Source organism: Artemia sp. Qi Xiang Cuo, chromosome 19 (assembly GCF_049724085.1).
Source record: "Artemia sp. Qi Xiang Cuo chromosome 19, ASM4972408v1, whole genome shotgun sequence".
Lineage (NCBI taxonomy): Eukaryota > Metazoa > Arthropoda > Branchiopoda > Anostraca > Artemiidae > Artemia > Artemia sp. Qi Xiang Cuo.
The window spans coordinates 30,080,441-30,107,810 of record NC_142812.1 but is presented as its reverse complement, the minus strand read 5'-3'; the positions used below and the strand labels follow the sequence as shown (position 1 = coordinate 30,107,810).

General features: G+C 34.6%; 1 protein-coding gene across 3 annotated transcripts in view; it reads left to right on the top strand.

The window, feature by feature from the left end:
* The window catches only part of LOC148940713 (ribosome biogenesis protein BMS1 homolog), a 140,523-nt gene that overhangs the window by 65,607 nt on the left and 47,546 nt on the right, over positions 1–27,370 (top strand). For all 3 annotated transcript variants that reach the window (XM_089105312.1, XM_089105311.1, XM_089105310.1), the window contains exons 9-14: positions 3,179–3,312; positions 7,454–7,655; positions 14,953–15,286; positions 16,992–17,240; positions 20,137–20,297; positions 22,951–23,158. In XM_089105312.1, the coding sequence (XP_088961438.1) occupies positions 3,179–3,312; positions 7,454–7,655; positions 14,953–15,286; positions 16,992–17,240; positions 20,137–20,297; positions 22,951–23,158 (1,288 nt within the window). The remainder of the gene's footprint in view (positions 1–3,178; positions 3,313–7,453; positions 7,656–14,952; positions 15,287–16,991; positions 17,241–20,136; positions 20,298–22,950; positions 23,159–27,370) is intronic.

Sequence of the window (27,370 nt, the reverse complement as noted above, 5' to 3'; positions counted from 1 at the left end):
CGACAACACTTTCTATAAAAACCTTATATGCCAGTTATGGGCATAACTTACAACCCTTGCCCTTAGGGCTGTGGGGGAGTGTCATGTGTTTGGGGAAATGGTGGGCGTGGAAGGGGTGTTAGTTGCCTTCCAATGACTTTCGACTATTAAAAAGAGCACAAGCCACTCCAATTTCCAATCGAATGAGCCCTTTTCGAAGTTTCTACTACAACTCCTTCGATACGAACTGCCCTGGTCTGAAGAAAAAAAAAAAAAAAATAATACATTGTGCCAACATCGTTCTTTACTTAGGCAGCGCGATTGCGCTGCCTATGATAACCATATTGAGGGATTGAAAATCATACCGAAGTAGTAAGATGCGAAAATACTCCACCAGTGATGACACATTTGCACTCAAATGGGGCATTTCTCTTCCTAAGATTTTTTTGAAGGATCGTCCGCCCCCTAAAAAATTAAGGTTTGGTCTTTTTCTTGAATATTATCTGTAGATTAAAATTCTGCTCATTTTTGTGTTTTCTAGAATATTCAAACAAAATGTTTTTCCTATTTTGCTGATTGTAACTATCTTATCAGTGACAAACGTAATATTGTTGATGTTTGCTTAAAAATAACCAGACAAAATAATGTTTATATAGAATCTGGAAGCGGAAAGATAACTATATTAAAAGATAATAAAATGTTTATTTTAGATTTTCTATTTTTAGATCCAAAGATAAGATTTTCCCAGAAAAAAACCTATGGTTCAGATTTTTAGAAGTTTGATTTTGAACCCAGATATAATCCACAAGTAGAATATTTTTCTCATCCTTGACAAGATCTTTCTAATGCATTGTTCTTTTTTTTAAACTGACTGAAATGTCGAAAAGTATAATTGCAGCACTTCATCCCTTCACTACAGTACAGTACTTCCACCATCTTTGCGCTCTCGGGATATCCCTGAATTTTGTCTGTTGGCACAATTTTTACAAACGGCTGCGCTATTCCCTAATAAACATTTGACAACAGTGTCTTCCCTACATGGCGTTCCTTTTTTCATTTTTGGAATTGGATTGAAAACTGTTCACTAACCAACACTTAAATGAAGCCCATAAATGAAAAGGTTCCGTGTGTCGCATTAAAAAAAAAATGAAGAGGATTGGAATGTTGTTTCTTTTGCTTCAAAACTGTTTGGTTTTTTGAAAGAAAATCTATATTTCTTCTGGAATCCAGATAAGGATTTTGAAGTGTTCTTGCCAGGCACAATTAACCAACATGAAGCAGGTCTCACGATAATCTAGCAAAATAATCTTCTGTCTTCCTTTGTTAACGGCTTGATTTTTAGTAAATCACTTTTCCGTTGCTTTAACTTTAAGCTTGAGGAATTCCCTTGTGTTCTCTGGAATTAACACTAGGAAGATCTGTTGAAACGACTGATTTTTTATATTTTTTTTTGTAAACAAAGAAACCTAGCAATATTTTTTTTAGTGAGTATACAGTATGAATGGTAAATTCCGGCAGATGGTGTTTCGACAAGGTGTTTTTTTTTTTTTTTTTTTTTTTTTTTTTTTTTTTTTTATAGAAATAACTTGTGCACGCCTTTTTGGGAAAAGGTCTTTGGTAGGGTAAGCTTTTTGCATATTTTCAGGGCTCAAAGAAACGCTGGAAATCTTCATGAACAATGAAATCCCTATGCCGAACATGACTGGTTTCTGTTCCGACAATACAAGTTTAAAGAATGGGTGTAACCGTCTCATGTCAAAGCTGATTAGCAACAATAATTTATGGGTCTTGACATGCTTGAGGATGTGCGTTCGACGGGGTTCAATGAATCCAGTGAGGTTTGGCGTAGAGAATGATGAGACCAGGTGCCTCCAGGTTGACCTATCGCTTGCCGGGCTAGCGGCTTCTTCTACTGGAATGTAAACTCGGGCGAAAAATTCGTTGACTTTCTGTTTTTACCTAGTGAGGAACGAGAGTGGCGTCCTCTTGGCCGTTTCTATCCGTGTAGGGTGGTGTCGAAGTCAAACACAACCCGTGCCTGGGTGCCATGTAGCATGCGAAGGAGATGGCCGTACCATTGAACCTCGATTTAACACCGAAATCCTGTCTCGGTTACTGTAATACCAAAATATTCGTGAAAATAAAATAAAATTTCGTTTGTTTAAGACACAAGTTCAATTTTTTGGGGATGTGAAAAAAGAGTTTTTTATGGGATTTTACAAATTTTCCGAGATAGAAATCTTCTTCTCTGTAAGCAAGTTTGTGATATGAACAATATTTTAAGATTATCTAAGTATTTACATAGCCACGGGGAATGATGAGTGTTTACTGTTCCCTGAAATTAAGTAGTATTTTAAGACGCACCCGACTTAAAACATTTCTAATTTGTTCATCCCGAATTCCTTATCAAAATTTATTTCATTTCTCCCAAAATTTAAAGCTGCTTTTCCCGAAACTTGAAAAATGAAGGTGAAAGCATTTCTACAGCGCCTAGCGTTAATTTTATCCTATTGTGCAGCTCCATCAGTTTCATTCTAAGGATATCGCATTTCCTTGTATTTTATTTCGTTTTGGAATGTAGGTTTTGTTCACATGACAAGCGCAATTTTTTTTCCTTTTTTACCCTTAAGTAATGACAGAATTCTCGTAGCGACTGTCAGATGGGTATAAAAGAATAATTTCTATCCTTCCTTCCTTATAATTGCAATCCATCTTATTTTGGACTAGCCCATTAGAACAGTTACTATTTGTCCACATAAAAAAAAAACTCCCTAATATGAATTGAACCAATTAATGAAACGGAAATATATTCTAAATAACAATTTTTTAAGAAAAAATAGTGTCATTTACTTGCCAGAATGACGTTTAACTTTCTTTTTCCTTCTTTCTTCTTGACAAGCAAACAAAAAAAAAAAAAAAAAAAAAGATTAAGCAGAGGAGTATAAAAATCTGAAATTTATAACTTTTGTAAAAATTTTATTATATTTATCTTATATTAAGATTGTATTACAAATTTTAGCTATTAGATATTTAGGATCTTCAGTTTAAATGCTGTTTTTTTACCACGTAGCATTAACAGTACTTATATTACGGCTATACTGCTTCAAAAACTAAGTCTGGCTTTTTTTTTTATTAAGTCGGGTCCAAATCACAGTGAGACTCCTAGTTTTTAATTTATTTTATTCTGTTTTTCCTCAAGGAGAAAGATGAAGACAAGAACGAAATGGTAACATCAATGGGTGATCTACAAGCCGGTGTTGACGAAAAAATTGCTCAGAGTCAAGTTCAAATTTTCACTGATTCTGCACCAATCACATCTGTGGATGCTGAAAGGTAGGTTAATTTCGGTCCCTTTTTTTGCTGATTTTTTCCGCCAATAAACTTGAGTTTTTTCGCATCCACGATGATAACCTGATGCTGATTGAACTGTTTGTGGTCATGTGGAAAATTATATTTTCTCTTATCACTTACAGTTTTGCCTAAACTTGTTGGAAATTTAATTTTCGGTGAAATTGGGTAGTTTAAATGTTTTTCAGGATGAAGTAAATCTTTTCTTCTTCAAGTACGGCTTTTTGTGCCAATTTCAAGTATAATCATAATTTTTCAAGATTAATGTTTTACAGCAATGTGTTTATCCTATGAGCGTTTTTGATCTTTCTGAAGAATTTTTAATAAGCAGACGCTCTATTTAACTTTCCTTGCTTTCTTGGTGCAACTTTTTATTTTAAATTAAAAAATTTCAACCTAAATTTTTTATCATTCGAAGTTGTAATGTCATATAGTGATCTCATCCCATAAAGCATAGTATAGTGGCAATATCAACTGCAATACCATTTATTGATCTTATGTTCTAACTGTGTTGACCTGTCTTATAGTTGCTAGATTTAGAACCATATCCATTTTGCATTAAATATAAGCCAAGGGCTCCATCAAAAGTAAACCAGAATTCGGTTTTACACGTGTGCTTCACCAGTCACAAGGGAACACAAAATAATTAATTAAAGTCTAAATATGCGTATCTTTTCCAGGTAGTACAAGGGCGTGTCTAGGATATTTGTTCGGGTGGGGGGGGGGGGTACACAGAAAACTTCAAAAACGCATCAAAAATTTGTTTATGTGCATTTTTGTTATATTTTTGCGAGTCAGACAAAAATTCGGAGATAAATGCAAAGCACAAGCAAATGCAAAATCGACTTGGGCTATTACAAAATTTGTTATGTCAGACACCAGACACAACATCAGGATAACTTTCCGGTTTGAAGTGAAGTGATGTTTTGGAAGCACACTCCTAAGTACAGTTGAAGGCACTTAGGTTATATTCGTGGAGGCTTGCGTCATACTATGTGCAATAACTTTGGCTCATTTTTTTCTATTGATTTTACATGCTGAGTTTTTCAATATGAAATAAAAATAATATGTGTTTGTCTCTTGTTCAGTTTCTATGTTTTTCCTGTTTAATTTGCGTTTCTTTTATTTCCTTTTTTTATTTTTATTGTATCTCCTGGTTTTTTCCAATTTCTGAAATTGTTATCCTTTAGTTTTACTTTTTTTATTTCTCAAATTAGCTTTTGAAAGTAAAAACGGCTTTTTTTAAATAATTGAATTCGTCGTTCTCTTTTAAAACGAAATACAAGCTCTAGTCCTGTGTGATATATATACTAATCTTATCCAGTGAATTATTGCTGATAAAATTTTAGTATTTGAATCAAGCTATATCTGATTATCTTAATAAAAAGTTTAATAAAAAGTACGGTCAAAAGTACAAGTACTTGAACGGTAAAATAGGATGACTAGGTCTAACTGGTTTGGGAGGAAATACTGGCAGCAGTGAACTAGTGGGAAGATTAAGGTCCCCCCATGATGTCCTGGGGGTCTCTGGAGGCGCAAGTGGATCTAAGGTCTAAGGTAAGGTTTTTACAAAGAAGAAGTCTTTATGATTTCGTAGCAGTTCCCTAAATGGTTCATTTAAATAGGTTGTTTTTGCCTTTTATTTCATATTTGCCCCCCTCAAAATAATTCACATGCACCTACGTTGTTTGATACTTTTAATTGCCCTTTTTGTAGCTTTTAAAGAGTTTTTTTAAACCGTGTGCAATCTGTGGAATTGATGACCGAAAAACATTCTTTAACCAAATCCTCCCTCTGCTTCGAAAAGACATGCTTTGGTTGTAAAGATCTAATCTTCCATTCCTTTGTAAAGTAGGGATCATGTAGGGAGTTACGAAGATGTCAGATCTTCGTACATTCTAAGTTGTTAAATGTAATTTTTACAGCTTTAGCCCACATCTCCCCGCTAAAGAATACTTTATTGATCCGTCGCATTGGATTTTCGGTCTGGATAACTTCACATCTCAGTCTTCCCTTTCAGAATAATTTAGTAATCCCCCTCCTATAAGTCTTTGATGTGCAACTATGAAATACTGTACCTAAGCGAATCTTTGAATTCAGCTTTTCAATTATTGTCCGTACATGTTGAGAGACGGATTGTGTCACCCAAAAACTGGGAGGTTATATACAAACCTCAGAATTTTTGTCCGATCGTACTTTCGCCTTTTTGGACCAAAATTGTTATCTTGTGGCACGATACGGCCCGAAAACCACCTTACTGTGGAGCAGTTTCTGCATTAGTTAGAAAAGGCACTAGAACTTCAAGCTTCCGTTCTAATGAGCTCTGTGCATATTCTACATGTAAGTTATGGACACAGTCCTCCTTTGAAAAAAAAATGAACCAATAAACATGCATCCATGGCCGCCCTATATATATATATATATATATATATATATATATATATATATATATATATATATATATATATATATATGTATATATATATATATATATATATATATATATATATATATATATATATATATATATATATATATATATATATATATATATATATATATATATATATATATATATATATATATATATATATATATATATATATGTATATATATCAGGTATATAGCTATCATATATGTATACCTATCATGCCTATATATATGTGTATACCTACGTATATATATCATATACCTATGTATGTGTATATATATGATATATATATATATATATATATATATATATATATATATATCATCTGAAAAAGTCCACATAAATGATTGCAGTGTCAGTTGAAATTCATTTGACTTGTGTCTCGTACGTTCCTTTGGGTGGCCTTAGCGTAAACTCCTTAACACGTTCACATATCAGCTTTCTATATGATATCTGGTCGTCTGCTCCTTTCAGAAGGCATAAGAGATCTTATCCAAATTGATCACGCTATCTCTTTCTAAGTCTCTTCTACCTTAGATCCTTCCCTCGGAGATAAACTTTTGCCATGCGTAATTTCTTCATTCAATGCATGAGACTCAACTATCTTATTTGCTGTAGTCACACTCCTGGAAAACTGTTGTTTCCCCCTTCAGTTGCTTTCAAAGCTGTTTTTTTGAAACTCTGTTTGGATTTATTAATCCAGCTATCCAACGGAGATGTTTTCGTCTCAAAGGCCGAAATTCTGCGTTCGTCCCCGGCCTATGCGTTCATGTTTCGCAGGCCTACATAGCGTGCATATTTTCACTTGTATCGAGAGGTGCTTGTTTTTAGAGAGCGAGAACAACCTCCTAAAGCTCACACTTTCTTGAACAAGTCTTCATTTTATGTCGTCCGAGCAATTGCCGTATGACGATAGCAGACTCCCTAGACACGCAAACTTTATAACCGATTTGACTTCCTCGTCAGTTACTACGACATAAACTGGGGAGAGTTTTAAATCTTTGTAGTGTGCATCACATTTGTCTTCTTTGGGTTTTCACTTATATGGAAGCTTTGTGCAGCAGATTCAAGTTGTGATTTGTGCCTGTAGACTAGACTCAATTTTGCTAACTTGTCGAGGTAGTTAATACATACTAGGGTGTCAATGTTCACACCAGTAATGGCCAGTCTTAAATGGGTGACGGTGTGGCATGCAAAATTGCTGGGTTGTGCTTAGAATATGCTGTCTTGCAGTGCGCCCTATACTGTTACGAACTCTTCTGTTTGGTCTTCTGTGGGCTGAACACAGCTAGGGTCGTTGTCATACATATTTTTGATTGTGGGCTAGTATGTGCCAAAAACCATTTAACCACACTAGATTTAAACGCCTGCTTGCAATTAATAAATAGCTAGAGTGTTTTTGTATTGCTATTTTTTTTCTACCGCACTCAAGGCACCTTTCTATTAGTTGCCGTACTATAAAGGAACCAGCCTGATACTCGCTGATACTAGGTTTTGTTATGCCTCTGATGCAGTTTTGAAGGATCCTTGTTGTGATATTAGCTGGTTGACTTGTAGGGGCTATCTTGAGGCTTTTGCAAACCTTTTGAGGCATAAGTTATGATAGCGTTAAATTGAAATTAATTACCACGGTGGGAAAAATATTGTTACTGTTTGTTGGGTTTAATTTTAACAATACTCTCTATTTATTTTTAGTTTTCAGCTTCCATCGGTGAACATCGTTGTGGATAGCACTGGTCGTCAGCGACGAAAGGCCGTGTTTTCGACTGCTGATGAGCAAGTGATGATTGATGAAGAAGAAGAGGATGAAAGCGAAGATCTAGACGAAGAAGATCTAGATGAGACAGAAGTAGAAGATAGCAAAAACACTGGTCGTATTGTAAACAAGTCACAAACGGTAAAGTCTAAACATTTTTTCTAATATATTTAATTTAAGAAAGCTTAAACTACTGCAAACCAGTAGGCTATAGTTTCAAAAAGCACAATATTTTTTGGAACACGTGCCACCATTATAAGTACAAGTATTAAACTACTGCTAATGAACTGCTTGCAAGATTGGATTTGTAATCGCTACAAAAAATCGTGACTGCCTCGTATTGGCTAAAGAGTGGACCTTTTACAAGTTTGCCTCTCTTGAACTGCGACCATAAACGGTGCGACATGGGGACCCTGAGGAGTGACACCCCCAAGGAAAGTAAAGCCTAACTAGCGACCTAGCATTTAACTGGATTTGAGTAATGGATAGTGTTTCTGAGCTTTGATTGTTTTGGTAAGGTTTTATAAAGCATGAATTTAAAACTAGTCGGAGGTAATAGGTGGGCTTATGCTTTACACCACCTCTCATTAATAGGAGTGCATTGCCAAGTGCTGAAATCTAGGGTGGATAGTGACCGAGATCGTTCCAGCTATGTACAAAACCTCCATTCAGTTTGAGGTCCAGGGGACTTCTTGTTGTCTAGTCTTTATTTCTCAATTTAAGCGCATTTTATGCACGTCAGAAGGGGCTAGTGATATTTGGCCTTCAATGTTAGGACTATTTTCTTTTCTTGGGGTGATCATGGTTTTAATGGTTCAAATAATATAAAATTCTGTGAAATGGAACTTCACAAGCTGGAAAGACACGAGAGCTAAGATCGTTGACTGAAAACCAAGAGCAAAACAAAAAGTCAAAGCGCAAAATTACTAATTTTGCTAGCAGTTATGTAGGCTGCAGAGGGCCTAGAGTCTGCTAAATCTCCCTGTAAATGCAAGTTTTTAACGTGTAAAAGCCAAACAGATGAATTTCTTGTAAATGGTCCCGCTGTTTGAAATTGCTTGAACCTGTTTAAATTGGGGGTTTAATTTAGGATTATATATGCTTTTAAATGACTGGATTTAAAAGGAAGAACCTGTCTGCAATTTAGTCATGAAAATCTATTGACATTTACTTATAAAAATCCTTTAGACTATTAAAACTAAGTTGATTGTTACAAATAATGCCTTTGTCCAAAAAAGAATCATGGTTACAGCTTTATCTGCACCCTTGTAAAGAGCGAACCACGGCCTATAGTAACTAAATTTTTAAAACACGTTTTGAAAAAAAACTGCCTAATGAGAAAAAATCGCCAAATATAGCTAATTTAGGAATCGGTAACTATTATTTCGATTATTCTTAATAGTAAAATGTTATTTTGAAAACTAATTGATATGGAATTTGACAAATGCATGAAGCCCTTAAAAAATGACGTTAGATCGAGATGAAAAATATACCACTAGACTTGCCATTGTTGAAAAACTAACAAAGGAATATTACAGCCCCGCCCCCCTGCCACCTTGAATAACAAGGAAAGGTACTTTGCATGGGAATCATTGAAGTGTCCCTTTTTTTTCTTCGCCGCTATTGGAACACTGGAACATCATAAGGGACATTTAAAGGCTCATTTGAATGCTAACTTTTATATTTGGTGGCTTTTAGTAAATTTGACTTGATTGCGCCATCATAAAGTGCCACAATGCACCCAAAAAATATACTTCCGGTGTCATTTCTATAGTGATGACTGAAAATTATGTAAAGTGTACCGTTATAATCTCCATGGTCAAAAACCCTAAACCTGAGGTTTACAATCCACTCTCTTGTATATCCCCTCCCAGCCCCCTTATTGTTTTTCATAAATCGTCTGCTGACCTAACAGAACTAGGCTAGGTCTAGTGGCTAGGCTAGTTTTTAGCTGGGCTAGTGATACTCTTCACAAAAATTTAAGTGGGGGGGATGCATTTCTAATATTTAAAGGGGTGAGGCAAATTTGTCTTTTTTTTTTTTTTTCTTCATTTTTTTTTCGATGAAAATATCGAAAAGGGATATTTTCAATGAAGATACTTCCAAGAAGGAATTTTTCAAAATGTAGTAGGGGGACCAGGGGGGGGGGATGCTCTCCCGCCCCAAGTGAGGTCACTGGACTTAGCAGGCACCTGCAACATCGTTGAGAGATGTTTAAAGGATCAATTCAATGTTATTGATAATTGTAGCGTGTTTTTTGTAGATTTATAATTGAAAAGAGCATAATCAATATGCAACGAGTGGCGACTGAACTTCGGGGTCAAGGTTGTAGTATTGTCATGAATTTCTAACATGCAATAAACTGACGATTGTGATAAACAAAAAGTATTAAACAATAACTATTAAACAAGGCTTGGTTGTATAATGGTAAGGACACTTCGTTGTGGAGGTTGTAACCTAGTTTTGAATAAGACAAATTTATGTAAAATACGCATTATCTTTATGTCACCCATTCATTTCTAGTGATCAGTTCCCCTAAAATATTAAAGTCCATTGAGCGAAAGTAATGAAAGTATACTTTCGATGAGAAATTCAAAATTTATTGCAGTATTGCTGCAGAAAAAAATACATTAATAATAACACAAATTTCTCTGAAGTGTTTTAACCACACATCTTGAATTCTTTTAGTGCCCTTCAGATTTCTAAATACTTTTAGTGCCCTTCAGAATATATTTCATTTAAGGTAATATTCCGGAAACAATTTAATTTTTTATTTACAAATCTTCATATAATATACTCCATGGACTCTTATGTGATAAATTTCAGATTTTTAAAGGGAAAGTTTAAGAGAGATGCGAACTTAAACCTACATTTAATGCCCCATTTTATTAAAAAATCATGTTTACCTCTGTAGTTTCTTTGCCTAAGCTGGTAAAAGATATTTTTATAAGGTTCATTGTGTGTATTTTTAAAACCTAAGAAAACGTATAAAAATTAATTGAAAAAAAAAATCTGGTGAAAGTAAAGAGTGAAGTTGAAACTTAAAACGAACAAAAAATTACTGCTTCACATTTTATGCAAATATTTTAGAAAAACTGTTTCAAATAAACTGGCTTTTCCCTCTATTTGTAGAATTCTGAAAAACTAGCGCTTCACTAAAAACCAAGATTTGCTGAGTTTTTGTAGAGAATTTTTATCTTTTTTGTAAAATTATTGATTTCATGGCGGTAAAAAAACTATTGAGAATTTTATAAATTAGTCTTATATTTTGTGCTCGCGACTTAAGGGTTTTCCTGCTTCCATTTCTGTGTTGTTGCGACGGTTTAGTGTTATTATACTGTGTTCTTATTATTGTTATAATTATTATTTTAATCTCATCGCAAAGAATGAAGAATCTAAAAAATTGAAATCCCTTTCCACACTAGGTGATGTATGAAGGGGTAAGGATACCATTTGCAGTATTATAATAGTATAATACATAATTGAAAAAAAATATAATTGAAAGGCCATTTCCTATTAATTCAAGTCCGGGGAGACCGAAAATGACGCCATAATTAGAAAAGTCCATCGCTTAGTACCCCATTTCCACCCAAGTAAGGTCAGAGGGAAATGAAAAATCTGAATCTTAATTCGTACAGTATTTGGTGGATTGAAAGTTGGTTACATATTAATTCAAGTCTGGGGAGACTGAAAATGACATCAGAATTGAAAAAATTCCATCACTTAGTACCCCATTTCCGCCCTAGGCTTGGTCATAAAGGGTAAAAATACCATTTGTGGTATTATAATAAAATAGTACACAATTGAAAATGGGGAAATGCATTTATAATGTATTATCAATTTTCATCCTTGGTTTTTCCTTTTAGATTCGTTCCTTTCTCATGAATAAAAAATCAAATTGCTAGATTTAATTTCCAACGCAATTTAATTAATTTTTAGTACACTAAAAATAACCGTAGCCTTTCAGGAGATTTGAAAGGCGTCAACACCACGCTTAGAGGTGGAATTGATTCCCATAAGACTTATGCGAAAATTACTTAGTTTTACTTTTTAAATACTTCGTTTTCGTCAAGATTCTCTTGGTTTTAAATCCATTCCTATGAGATGTATAGAACTGAACTATTGACTCAACATAAGTACCAAACAAATTAATCTGTTTAGTTTTCAGTAAAGTACAAAAGACACTTTAGACTTTTGGGTGGTTTGAGAGGTGGGAATACCACCATTATTTATGCCTTGTATTAGCTATTTATGTTTTGTGTTCTTTTTTTTATTTCATTTTTTCATTCAAAGCTAATTTCTGCTAATTTTAGGGTTGATATTTTATTTAAGCTAATATCTCCTCGTTTTCAATAATAATTATTGATTGCAATAGTTGTTAATTAACTTTTAATTAAATGATTTTTCACAAAAAAAATGTTTTTTTTTTTATTTGGCGCTGAATCCAAGCCACCCACTGTATTTTCCAGAAGTTTTCTTTTCTTTCATATCTTAGAGAAAGAAAATATTTTTGCGAGAAGCACAAAATATTTATTGTCGAATTCACATGAAATTATGAAATTTAAGAACTGCCTTTTCTTTTGGATTAATTAAAAGAACTTTTTCCACAAAATAAGTTTTTCAAAGAAAAGTAAAGAATTCCATTAAACCAAAAATGAGCAAAAATAAAATCAAATAATCTACCAAGCGTAAAACTACCTCAAATCAGTATCGATAAATAAATGGAACCCGAAACGAACAGAAATTAAAATAAATAACCGAGTCAAGCTCAAAACGAGCAGAAATTAGTAGGGCTCAAAACCCCCTAGTCCTTCCCAAGGCCAGAACATAATTTGAACTTCACTGAAAAAATACAAATGAATGTGCATTGTCAGTTTAATATAATATATGCTGATCTTTATTCCTTAAAATGTTAATGATATTTAATTTATTGAAGTTATAAAAGTGAAAACACAAAAAAAAGAATTCATAAGAACCCATAAGAACCTTAAATGCCCCATGGGCATAAATTACAGCCCTCGCCCTCAGGCTCTGGTAGTTTGTATCAACCTCAAAAGCCTTGTTATATAATCTTTGGACTATTTGGAATAAAAGGACCGCCTCAAAATATCTATTCGATGGATATCGGGAAAACATGACGTGTTTTTGTGTGTGTGTGGGGGGGGGGAGGTTGCTGTGGTCTGCTCACTCTGACCCTTAAAAAGGGCACTAGAACTTCTGATTACCAATCCAATGAGTACCCTGCAAAGCATATATGGCCACCCTTTCCATAAGAACCTTATATGCCCTCAGGGCATAACTTACAACCCTTGCCCTGAGAGCTGTAGGGGAAGGAGGGATGTCTTCCTCACAGACATAATTTTTGGACCCTTCAACTACGATGAACAAAATTGTTATCTCCAAATATTAATCGGAGGTGTTAAGGGAAATGATCAGCGTGGGGGGGGGGGTCTGGTTGCTCTCAAATCACTTTGGCTTTTAAGAAGGGCACTATAACTTACAATTTCAAATCAAATGAGCCCCATCTGAAGTTCATACGATCGCCCATTCCGTAAAAACTTTATATGCCCTCATGGAATAACTTACAACCCTATCCCCAGGGCGCTGGGGGGCTGTGTCAACCCTAGAGGCATTATTATATGTTCTTTGGACTATTTTGAACAAAATGACTATCTCATAATTTCAATCAGATGTGTTTGATGGAAAGAGGGGTTTTCTGGAGGGGGGCTACATGCCCTCCATTACTTTTGACGCTTAAGAAGGAACTAGAACTTCCAAATTTCAATCAAATGACCCTTTTCTGAAGTTATACAACCTTCCCTTCCATAAAACGTTAAATGCCCCGCGGCATAACTTACAACCCTCGCCCCCAGGCTCTGGTGATTTGTATCAAACCCAAAATTCTTGTTATATGATCTTTCGACTGTTTTGAATAGAATGACTGCCTCAAAATTTTTAATTCGATGTATTTCGGGAAAGCACGACGTATTGGGAGGGGGGGGGGCTAGAGGCCCTCCGATCACTTTGAGTCTTATAAAGGGCACTAGGAATTCTGATTACCAATCCAATGAGTCCCCTCCAAAGTATATACGACCACCCATTCTATAAAATATTATACCCCTGGGGCATAACTTACAACCCTTGCTCTGAGAGCTGTGGGGGCACGGGTGTATTCCTCAAAGACATAATTTTCGGACCCTTCAACTACAATAAACAAAATTGTTATCTTCAAATTTGGATTGAATGTCTTTGGGGAAATGATGGGCGTGGGGGTGCTGGTTACTCTCAAGTCACTTTTGACTTTTAAAAAGGGCACCATAACTTCCTATTTCAAATCAAATGAGCCCCATCTGAAGTTTATACGGTCACCCATTCAATTAAAACCTTATATGCCCCCAGGACATGACTTACAACCCTATCCCCATGGCACTGGGGGTTGTGTCAACCCTAGAGGCATCGTTATATGTTCTTTGGAATATTTTGAGCAAAATAAATACGTCACAATTTTAATCAGATTCGTTTAGTGAAGAGGGGTAGTCGGGGGTAGCTGTCCACCATCCCTTTTGACCCTTAAAAGGGAACTAGAACTTCCAATTTTCAGCCAAATGAATCTCCTCTAAAGTTTATATAACCATCCACTCCATAAAAACATTAAATGCCCCCGGGGCATTACTTGCAACCCTTACCCCGAGGTTCCGGTGGTTTGTTTCAACCCAAAAGCCTTGTTATATGATATTTAGGATGTTTTTAATAAAATAGCTATCTCGAAATTTCTATTAGTTGTATTTTGGGACAATACGACGCGTGTAGGGGGGGGCGGAGGGGGGGGGGGTAGCTGCCCTCCGATCACTTTGACTCTTAAAAATAGCACTAGATCTTTTTATTACCAATCCAATGAGCCCCCTCCGAAGTTTATATGACCACGCTTTTTATAAAAAAAAACCTTATATGCCCCCAGGGCATAACTTACAACCCTCCAATCACTCGACTATTAAAAAGGGCACTGACCTTCTCAATTTTCATTCGTATTAGCCCTTTTTAAGTTTCTACGACAACTCCTTCGATACGAAGTGCCCTGGCCAAAAAAAAAAAAAAAAAAACGATAATAATAATACATTGTGCCAGCATCGTTCTTTACTTAGGCAGCGCTATTGCGCTGCCTATGATATGATGATATGGTTGAAGAAGTTAGAACATTGGAGTTTCGGTAAAAATTTGTAATATTGTAGAATTTTTGCAAATCTATGGTCGATAATTTTTTTTTATCTATTTTTTTGTTATTATTATTTGATTATTATTGTAAAGCTGGAACAATATGTTCTATTTTGTCTTTTCTTGTCTTTCAAATGTGAGTTGTTGACAATGTAAGCCCCTAAGTGAAATCTACTTCAAGTTTTAACACAGATACAGTGGGAAAAGTTACAGTGTTCTATTATAGGTACAGAATGAGTCACTGATTTTTGATGAAAGTGAAGAAGAACATGAAAAAAGGTTTACAAAAAAAGCTGTCCGAAAATCTGATAGAAAGATCTCGCCAACTAAAAAGCTACGCAGCAAGCTTGCTGATGTGCTCGATGAAAATGGATCAGAAGTAGAAGAAAATTTTGACTCGGATGCAGAATATGATCTTCGAGATGTTAGTGATAGAGATGATGATAGAAGTGAAGAAGAACCAATTAGAAAAAAAGCGAAAGTAGTATCTAGAAGGACAGTTAAGACTGGAAATGACGAATTCAAGAAAAAACAGAAGAACAGAAAGGCTTCTGCAAACGGTAAGTAGAATCAAAATTTCGATTTTGAAGACGCTAGAGGCTTCAAGTAATTAATTTAGCACCATTTTAGTTTCGCAGAGCTTTTTGCTTTTTCCACAGACTCCTTGAAATAATAATCAAACTTAATTACAAAGGATCTATTGGAACTCCATTCAGTAAGTATGATCAAAATAGAACTCTTATGGGCTGCTCAAAAGGTTCCCAATGCAGATTTTGTAGTCCGTAAACTCCTAGTTGAGAACCTACCCAAAGAGTATGGGTAATTTAAAAGAGTGTGAACTGGCGCAACGCCATCTAGCCTTCGACGACACGGCATTTTTTCGGTGTAATAATAAGAATAATTAATTTAATTTCTGTAGTTCGTAAAATTAGTGCAGTAACAAGTGTCTGATCTCAGTTCCTGACAGAAAAACGAGTACAGAGCTTGAAAAAATGTCAAATGTCGCCAAAGGCTAGATGGCTTTAATGTTTTTTTCCAAACACTTGTGCAACCCCGCCACATTCAATTCCGGCCTTCCCCCAGCTTCACCCTAATTATGTAAATATTTATTCTCTTTTTTGGGGTAATAGGTCAGTTAAAGCTTCACAGATTACCCATGAATATTCAGATAATAGATATAGTTTCCCCTCAAAGATTTTACAAAAGAGGAACATTTTACCCACGGTTCTTTCAATTTACCCCTAGCTCTTAAAAGTGAACCTCTTCCCCTCCCACTTCAAAACCGGTTTAGTAGTCTCTCGGTCCAGTGTGGTGAGTTTGAGCCTACTTTCCTACAATACCCCGAATGGTAATTTTTTTTCTTTTAGGTGATTTTCTCCCTACACCCAGCATTAACTTTAATGCTTACGTTGCCTCAGAATAAAGCTTTTTTGAAGAAATCTGTTGTTAAAGAGTTTGATAAAACTGTTATCATTTCCCTGTTTTCCTCCTTACGAACGTTGAAAGTTTGAATTTTGAAAAGTTAATCGAGGTAGAAGCAACAGCAAAATTGAACCATATTGATATAATTGCAGTTACTGAAGTCCAGGCACAAAATCCAGATCTCCTTAAAATTAATGGTTTTCATGTTTATAAAGCTACGTCCGGCATACCACGCACCAGAGAAAAAAGGAGGAGGAGTAATAATTTTGGCAAAGGATCTTCTATGTCCTACCCTTATCCATGTGCCTGGACTAGGTGGTTACAATGAAATCATTTGGATATCTACTGGTTATTTTCTATGTCTATGTTCACAAACGAACTAAGTGTTAATTATGCAAAGATCAGAAGCTGATCTTTGCACCAACCTTAAAACCTTTTACATTACTCCAGCTACCCTCCCCCCGCCCGCGGTGGTAGCTATCAATTTATGCTGTAATTGAAACCACTGCTAGTTTTTAAAACAAATCATTCAGTTTCTGAATTTTCGTACCGACCAATAACAAGTCAGGGTCTTTTTGACTTCGGATCTTGGATTACGTCTGAGAGTTGGGATGAGGATGTGTCGTGTGTAAACCTTAATTCAAAGGTTAGTTTCTTTCAAACAAAATTAATGACAAATTACCAATAAATTTCCTGGAGGTTACTAAGAAGGGATGTCCCTCAAATCCTAGTCACAACAGGGGAACCTAGCTCTTCAAATTACGTTTTGACCCATTATTTTTGTTTTTTATTGACTTAGGTTCATTTACTTTTTTTTTTACAAATCTAATTGAATTATTTCAGGGTTAGGCGATCTAGAAAGTTTTGCTAGTGAATATGATTCCGATATTCTGACTGGGAAGTCGGAGATACTAGATGAAGAAGGAGATGCATCAGATGAAGAAGAGGAGCTATCAGCTGATGAAGATGAAGAAGAAGAAGAAGAAAGCGGTCTTCAATGGAAAACAAATATTGCTCAGAAGGCAGCAGAAGCATTCTATGAACGACAAACAGCCGGCGCTAATCTCAGAAAGCTTATCTACGGCAGTATTGGTAAGATTGCTTTTTCTATGTATTTGTAGAATTTGTCACTGAAAAAAAATTATGACTTAAATTGCAAGAAATGTTTTTCAAGAAAACGAAAAATGTATTTCACGCGTTTTAAGTAATCGATATGAGAAACACATATGCACTCCTGCGTTTTTGTGCTTAATATCTCTAATATTCTGTAAAAAATTACTTCTGTATTTTATACCGATGGTATTCAAGAGTTAAATGGTATTCAAAAGATAAATCCTTATTTTAATTAATTTTCGAGTTGTGGTATATTATCTATTTTCTTCTGAATATCAAAGTAAAAATTGGTGTGCTATATATAAGTTTAAAATTCACCTATAATTCTGAAGCTTATCGAAATACATGGCAGGAAAAAAGAAAGGACTTAGATCCAGCAAAAAAAGCAAAAAAAACAAAAATGATCCATAAAATTACTCGAAATGATTTAAATTCGTTGCGTGAAACACGTTTATTTAATTCAAGTTTTCATTCAATACACGGAGCTAGAAAATTTATTATATAAAAGCACTATGTCAGCTCAGCTTTCAATTTTCATGGAATCTTTTTCATTTTCTCAACAACCTGACATGCTTTGGCATAGGATGATGACAGTCTTGCAGTAGATTAATCTATGGTGCACATTAAAACCCATTGCAAGTTTAAAATGTTAGATGCAACTAAACTACAAAAATGTTTACCAAAGCTACTTTGTTGACAGAACGACAAAAATTCGTGCAAAAAAACTCGAAAGCAAAGATTATCAAAGAATATTCATCTGTATACTTTAAAGAAATAAGAATTTGATAATGTCAATATTGAAGCTTGGTATATTGTTTATTTTCACTTTATTCCATATTTGGGGCCGAACTTACATCATCTTTTTTATTTTTCCTTTGCTTGTGTCGTTCCCTTGATTGTGTTGATCTTCTGTAGTGATCGTCCATGGATTTTCGTATTGCAAAGTTGCCCCCTCCCTTTTCATGAAACAGGAAAGTCTAGCCTCAAATGTTCTTTTTGGGAGATTATTTTTCAAATGCAATACAAATGAGTTAATTGTAGAAGCGGTACATCGTAAGTAAATTTAAATTATAGTCAACAACAGTCCATGGTAAGGCGCTGTAAGTGAAGAATAACTATTGCGATTGGTAGCCTAAACTCTAATTCGTGTCTTTGTTTCATTTATTGGAATGTTTTTTGTAATTGTATCTACTTGTCTTTATAACCCTTAATTTTGAGAGAAAAAGACACATATATCAATAATATAAATCGTGATTGCTTTTGCCTTTTCCCATGCTAGTTTGGAAACCCATTTAGGGCTTATTTTGCGCTGCTTGAACCTCATAGCCTAAATCTCTTGCATAACTTGTGCCCATGCCAAGGGCAGATTCAGAATTTTTTTAGGGGGGGGGGGCAAAATAGGTTGATCCAATAAACTTGCGTTAGGAGCAAGTTTAATTAACCCAATCTTGCGTTAATTAAGTAAATTACACTACTTTAGACTACGTTGGGGAGGGGAAGCTCCCCTTGCCCCACCCCCCCGGGATCCGCCACTGGCCCATGCATTGAATAGATTGTGCTGTTGTATGTGAACTAAAATTATAGGGCTGTTACTCTCTTATTTTCATTTAATACTCTAGACTGTGAAAGTACACATTCTGCCTTTTGAATTTGGGCAGTCGAATGGCAATTAAAAATAATCCCTGAAAAAAATTGTTGCGAATCCCTTATCTTCGATTATGATGGGTAAGACCTATTTTACGTGAGAAATTTGAAAGCTTTCCGATAAAAAAAGAAGAGTAAAAAAAAAAAACAAAAAAAAAAAGGCTGAATTGATTCAGAACTTCCGGGGAAAGCAATTACAGGTTTTTAGGACATTTCAGTAACTGTTGAAATGTTTGGGAAAATGCACGAATTAGAACTTTTCTCTCAGATTAAATTAAAAGTGTTGAAAGGAAGCTGTCTAAGAGATCGCGTGGAAGCTTTTACTAAATGCAGAAGATTATGGGCATTAAGCTAACTGAATAGTAGACACTTTTTTATTTCATTTCTTTCTCGAACTAGAGCTTTTTTTTAACATTTGATTATTTGAACCTTTCCGGTGTTTTCAGGATGTCGATAATATCTTTCGAAAGCTGTCCAGAAAATAAAAGAATAAATAGTGAAAATACAGTTTCATGAGTGCTGCTTTTAAAAGCTATCACTTTTCAACATTGCCCTCTGCCGTGGCAACTGATTTTTTCCCCCTGAGTGATCAACCACTCATTAGTGCATATCGTTACTTACACCTTGCCGTCGAATGCATCACATTTGAATGTTTACCGAATGGTGGAAACTTTCGACAAGAATGAACAGATTAAAATGACCCAACATCTCCGTCACCTGTTTCTACAGTAACCATAAGTGAGGGACTGTGGGTAGTCCCAGAGAGTAGGTCCAGTGAGGGAATTGGACCTACTATCTTGATGAACAAGGTATCAATGCCCAATTACGTATGTAACGATATCCAATAGTAGTTATTAGAGTGTTGCTTTTGATTGTAGATGACAAAGTATTTCAACTATTGTACCTTTCCACTCTTCGACTGTTTTAGCTCTCATACAATTCGACTAAACTAAATGCAACAATACTACGGGAGTTCGAAAACCATTTTAAAGGAAAATATTTTCTCCTTGGATTTTAATTGCTTTCAATATTTCAGATGTTCAAAGATTTGATATTTTTTTTTCTGATTAGTTTTTCCTTTAAAGAAAAAAAGGTTTTTAAAGCTTGAAAATATATATAACTTAAAAAACACACAAAAAAAAATAATATAAAGCATGCTGTCAATTTGATCTTTCTCAAATATAGTATTATGTAAAGATAGTGTAAATCGAATAAAAGAAATATCTTCCAGAACAAACAAGAAATGAGACACAAGGCGAAAAAGAAGAAGAAATTGGTGGCCTTTTTAAAATTGCTTCTAGAGCCACCCTGAAGGCTAATTTGGCCACGATGGATGAATTTGACTGCACAAAGTGGTCAAATGCTCCTATTCAAGATTTTACAGCAGAATCTGTAAGTTTTCTTGCTTTTTTACCTTTATTTGACGCAGTGTTTTATTCGTTCATGAAAATGTTAACACATCTTATAAATTCATTGATATTTACTAATTGTAAAAATTGTAAAACATAGTTCGAAATAGTTAAAAAAGTTGCATTAAAATGCAACTGTTGTTCGTAGAAAAAACAATATGTCTTTATATTGTATATAAGTTTATATATATATATATATATATATATATATATATATATATATATATATATATATATATATATATATATATATATATATATATGTAAATGAAGTAGTTAAAATAAATGCAAATCGATACAACATAGTCAATTCACACCAGCTGTGAATGTGCATTCCCATCGTTGGAAATCATGCCTCAACAAAGAGGGTTATGTGACCAACAAAGTGGAGACTAGACTATGATTGTCTGTTCATAAGAAAAAATTATTACTGGAAATCGATACAGCCTAGTCTATTTACACCAGCTGTGAATATGTGTTCCCATCGTTGGAAATCATGCCACAGTAAAGAGAGGTATTTGACCAACAAAGTGGAGACTAAACTATGATTGACTGTTCTGTGGCTGTATTTCGTGTCAACACAAATAAAATTATATGGGGTTTGGTTTTTACCTTGTAAAGTGTCCACTAGCACTTCTCCCTTTTCTAGACAACATGACTGGAATTATTTGTTCAAAAAGAATCGTAATCAAGAATATTAAGAATTGCGTCCTCAACATCCGCGGCGTGTAAGACCCGGGGCCGTTCCTCGTGTTATTTTTCTTTTTTTTACAGACCCCCATCATCCAGCCTCAGACTTCTTGTCAGTTGATAGCTCCCTGAGATGGTGCCTGGATAAAGTTGGCTTAGATAGTATGACCAAATTTGTTAAGGTTGAAATATCCCACTGAAAAAAAAAATGATAATGATAAGTTAGATTTTTTAAAACGAATTCCAGAAATATCAAATTGTATTATCACTTTGCTCTTTCCTATTAAGTCTAATTGTTGAAAGGTGGCATCATTTTATTCATTATTTATCCTAACCTATGCTATTAAGGCTTAGAAAAATTCATTCTAGATCCGTAACTCCTAACGGTGGACGCAGGCCCAACTAGTGGATCATGTGCAAGACGTGCACCCTTCGGCTTAATTATACAATAGAGCCTTAAATTTGAAAAAAAAGACATTTTTCAAATAAATGATGTCACATTGATATGCATTTAATGAGCAAAAAACTTATGATGGTATTGCAATGACGTTCTTCATTGTATTAAAATGTCTTGTATTCAGACAATATTTTTCGTTAGTATGAAATATGCCTAGAGGACCAATAAAAAGATCCCAATTGGATTTTCAGCTTCCTTCAGATAAATACACATAAAATTTTGAATAAAAAATTTAAATATCAAGAGGGGGGCATCAGGATTTTAGAAATGCCTAGGTGGATCGTGGCTCAAGATTGGTTGTGAACCACTGGTCTAGATCCATACCTGCGTTATCTAAGCTAACCAAGCCTAAAAAAATGACCCCGGGTCTGTGCCTCTCTTGCTTCCTTCGGTCTGGAGGAATAAATTTGAATTATGTTGAATTATGTATGTAATGTGGGTGCTGAGGGTTAATAGTTCCCTCTTATTGTGGAAGCTGTGTTTTATTGGGAAACATCGTTTCTAAATATTAAAGCATTGCGGAAAATGTTGAACTTGAATGTAAAGAAACTTCCTGCCTCATATTTATGAAACATCGAATTTATTGTATAAATCAAATACAGCTCAATGAGCCTTTATTCTGGAAGCCTTATTTTACAGGAGTTGAAACCTTATCTAAAGAGCAGGAGGCTGGTGGGGGGATTCCCACCAATTTTCCGGTCACCTTGGATATAATTTTAATAATATGCAGGAATTAAATACAAGAAAAGGTTTAATGTTTTCAAGTAAAAAAGAAGAGCGATATTCAAACTAAAAACTAACAGAAATTATCCCAAGCATATATATGGGGAGGGAGGGGACTGTCACCCTTTCAACTATCCGCCCTTAAGGCTTAAACTTTATTTATTATTTTATGCCTTAAGGCATAAACATTTATTCGTATTTGATTTAAATAAAAAAAAAATAAGTTTGAATATTTTGAGAAGCAATCGGTAAATAAAACTTTCAGTTAAAAAACTGACTATATTCGTTGCTCTTTAAATTGCTTTTAGGAGAGCACTTGTCAAATTTTTACATAAGAGGTTAAGGGGGTGGCAGCCCCTCGTCTATTGGATGGGTAACTACTTTTTATTTGAAATTTTATATTTATTTTGTCCAAAGAAGGATATAAATTATATCTAGTGCTTATGTTTAGGTCAGAAAATTGGTGAATCCAGTTATATATTTATTTTTCTTTCAGTGGAATATTATTAAATATAGATATATAGATTGAATATAAATTTTAAGGTTGTAAACAAGACCCTCTTTTCAAAAACCCCTAGGTGTTCCTTCAATATTAAAAAATTGAAGCACTTGAGAGCTGAGCTTTGGCTATCGAAGGATAACCTGGTCTTTATTTTGGGTTTAACTATAAAGACAAGTAAACAATTGCAAATTGTATATGTGAAATTGATGCAGGGAAATGATTCCTTAACCTTTGGCCCGCATTTTAATTACTATATCGCTTTAGGTGCTTGAATCAGTTCGGGATTGCTTTGTCACCGGAAATTGGAAAGAATCAGAAAACGCAGAGGAACTACTTCGAATAGATGATGACTCAGACTTTGATATGGAGGGCGATTTTGAAGATTTAGAAACAGGAGAAATACACAAGGCATCTGATAAAGCTCAAAAGGTGATTAGTGAACAAGAAGATAGCGATGCGATAGATAAGAAAAGTAAGTTATTGGCCACCAATGCCTTTATTCACTCAGAAAAATCAGACCCTCAAATGGGTGAGAATTTCTACTGGTGAGAGGCTCGTGCGAAAAAAAGCAATTTTTCGCCCAAATCTTAAATTTAGTTGATTTTTGTGGGGTTTTCAAGAAATTTAGTCTTTAATAGGCTAACTGAAGGCTATTATAGGATAACTATAGCCTGCGGGGGATTTAAGCACAAATAAAACGAAACAATAGTAAAAAAAGAGAAAAACGAGGATTATACAAGCCAGTGAAAAATATGGACTAAAATAATTTTAGTCCATATTTTTCACTGGCTTGTATAATCCTCGTTTTTCTCTTTTTTTTACTATTGTTTCGTTTTATCATGATTAGCCAGTGTGGTCTCAGAAATTATTGAAGCACAGATCTTATATTTTAAGGTAAGGCCAACTCCCTCCCCATGGCCTTTGTTATAGAGGCATGAATGACCTAGCTAACAAGCTCAATATCTCCTCGAAAAAGGTAATCTCGCTTTTCAGATAAAAGTTTTTTTTATGTTTAATCAAAATCATAAATCAAGGTGTAGAAAAGAGATTGGAAAATTAGTTGCATTTCCCAAATGCTAATCCATTACTATAGCCAGTGTATTTCTAAATCCGCTAGCCTCTAAATCTTCTATAATTGTAATATTTTCCCTCCAACTCTTTTAACAGATTAAACAACTTTGTAATGTAACAATAGTTGACAAATAATTTTGCGACCATTTGCGGCTACATAACAAAAACGAGTAATATGAAAAATTTTTACGATGCTTCTGAGTTCTTTTATGACATGTTTCGGGGTATTGAAATCCCTGAATGGTAATTTCTTCAGCCCATCAAACAGGGAAACAGCGTTCCTGTATCTTATTATACTGTGCTTGAATCACGCTTCAATCATTGTCTAAAATTTAGGCGTACCACTGCTACAGTAAAACCGATTCGAGCCATAGTACGATTTGTTCGCACTCGTCTCCGAAATTATGGATCCATTAAGGTGTGATTATTCCCTGGGTAAATACCATGACAGGTAGTATATATGTATATAAACGTTCTATTAACTATTAAGTTAGTAATTAGCTACTACTAACTATTAAGGCTTCAGAAGCTGATGTGAATTGTATCCAATAAGGCTTCAATCCGATTGTTAGGTCAAATGACTCATTGCTTGAATATGAATTTGACAAAGTCTTATAGTCTTGAGTGGTAAAATCAGGCAGAATTACTTTAATTACAGCAAATTGTTGCAAAAATAATTTAAAGCTACGTTTGTTTCTTCTATTAAGTAGGTCTTTAGGATCAGTGAGTTTCCAGGTAATTTGTAAGTCTAGCCCCAACCATAACCCCTTGTATACTGACAAGCTACAGTTCACGATTTTTTGGAACAATTGAAAGTGCATGTCAAGGCCGTATTCAGGGGGGAGGAGTAGGGGGTTGGAACCGCCTCCAAAATGCTTGTTCGACTCGTAGAAACGTTGCAAAAAAGTATTTAAATAAATTTTTGATGCACCCTATAATTATTTACCCACCCCCCTCCGAACAAAATTCCCGGATACATCCTTTGTGTGTATACAATGCATTTTTACCTTAGACGGCTGCTTACTCTTTGGACAAAGCTTCATTTTCTCTAGCTGGGCAAGAGTAATGTATAAGCCATTATGTGACACTGCTGGTAAAAATAAGTGTCAAACCCCTTTTTCCCGAAACTGGGTCCGCTTAGTTGTTTTGTCTTTGGAGGTCCTTCGGACCAGAATTCCGAAGGAATTGGCAGTCCTTCGGACAAAAGGACCGCCTGGAAAGAATCCAATACCGAGCTCTTCAGGTAGTGTCTAAATCTCCCGTAGTCCCTTATTGCGCCATTTTAAAACAATTTTCCCTTACAACTCTTTCTACACGCCGTGATGAATTGTGTTTCAAATTTGGTGTCGGTGTTTACACTCACTCGTCAATAATTGTACACATTTATTTGCTTTAGTTCATTATTCTTTTTAGTCGTTTTATTTTTTAAAGTTTTTTCTTGAATTTGACCTTGGAGGTTTTTTTTTAATGCAGATAGTTGGATATTTCAATGTCTTAGGTTTTAGTTTGACTCTGTCATTGTATAAAGATATTATAACAATAAGTGCACCGCAGATTATTTCTGGTCTTCATTCTCGGTGCGTACAAACAGCTCCTCCCACTTACTCTTCCATTAGCGGGTTAGTAATGTTAGTATGTGTTTATCAGTCACTGACAAATGGTTCGAAATTGTATTAATCGTAATTGCGAAAGCAGAAATAAACTTGGTGAGCCGGCGAAGTGGTTTGCAACTGTCCCATCTCACAGGTATTACTTAATTTATATACAAATTATGACTTAATCTATTATTTATATACAGTGGACTTAACTGATTGGCCTATGTAGGATTTCTAAAACGAGGGGGTGGGGGGTTGATGAAATTTGTGAAAATAAGGAATTTTATAGTGTTAACTTCTAATCAATACTGCAACAGGGAAATAGCCGAAATTTCATTGTGGAGAGGGACCCACAAAGTGGCGGGAGTATTTGAAATTTGCCAAAAATTGTTTACCACAAAGGGGCAACCTAACAATTTTAGTACAGATTATCTATTAGGTTTCACAACAGTCTGTGGTTTTAAATAGTAATATTGTGCCATGGAGCATCAAAACTTTTTCTTATTATTTCTTCCTTTTTTTTTATTGGCAAGGAAAAATTTTCCCTTTAATTTCTATTTATTTTATTTTTTTTCCTTTTAATTTTCTTTAATTTTAATTTGATTTTTCCTCGTTTGTTCTTTTTGGGGGCCATAGCAATGGCATCCGAAATTTGATATAGGATCTTTGTTTTTCTTCTAATAACTGGTGGAATAGATGTGATGGTTTATCATTTTCTTTTTTTTTCACGTCGTGATATTTATTTTCTCAGATTGTAGTGTGTGACTTGAAAAAGGGTAATTACCTGTTTTGGCGGAGAGCCGAGATAAGAGCTAGTTTCGGTGTGTATAAAAGTTTTTGTATGAAGTTCTTAGACCTTCCTGAACTTTAAAGAATAAACACCTCTGTTTGAAAATCTTTCCACTTTGTGAATATAGATAGCGATAAGGGTTCCTGATTGAAACCAATTTTAGGACTTGGGTTCTAATTATTGGTTGTTACGGTAAAAGTTGCCACAATAGCCCAATCCAAGAAAATACCAAAAGTCTGTTAAGAAGTGTTTTTCGTAAAATTCTTAGTGAGTTTTCAGAAAATTGAAGGACATCACACATTTTAGTGGCAGATCCAAAGTGGTACATATTTATATATATATGCATATATATATATATATATATATTATATATATATATATATATATATATATATATATATATATATATATATATATATATATATATATATATATATATATATATATATATATATATATATATATATATATATATATATATATATATCGGCTCGTACAAACAGCTCTTCTCATTTGATCTTCCACCTGCGGTCCAATTACCCGGGAAGAGGTATTTTGTCAGAAACTCTCTCGAAATCTCTTTGTAACGAATCTCAAACATTAAAATCACCTTGTAATTCCTAAACACATCTATTAATAACATTTTACTTGTTGTCACCAATTTCCATAAATATATTGGAATACGTTAATTTAAAATTAGTTTCTTTAAAATTTTGTGTTAAAACGTTGAAGCCAAGTTTCACGTTCAAGAGAAGTCTGACTTGTTCTACCCGTGAAAAGATCTAATATCGCTTATGTTTTTACGTTCTCCGGAGCACTCGCACCTTGGTCCGGGTTTTTATAATGGGTGAGATAGGAACGATCATACTGTCTATTATTTATATACTGCGGACTCTGTGCTATTTCTAATCAACAGGTAAATTTGTATGACGATGACGATGGCTGTGATTTTTATATGTTCAATGTATTATCTTTTATTATGACAAGAAATGCCACTGATCGACATGACCGTGTAAGGCGTTTGGTAATAAAATCGCTTATCATTTATGTCTTCTCGATTTTCTAGTCTTCTATTTTGCTCTCAGGACACCTAGAGCTATTTGCTTTGTCCAAAACATGCTAAATCTACTCTAGTCGCTTTTTAAAATAACTGTAAACTAATTATTTTGATATTTACATTATTTCCGCCTTTCGCCTTGTCATCCTGGTCTAAAAATGTCTTCCTAGG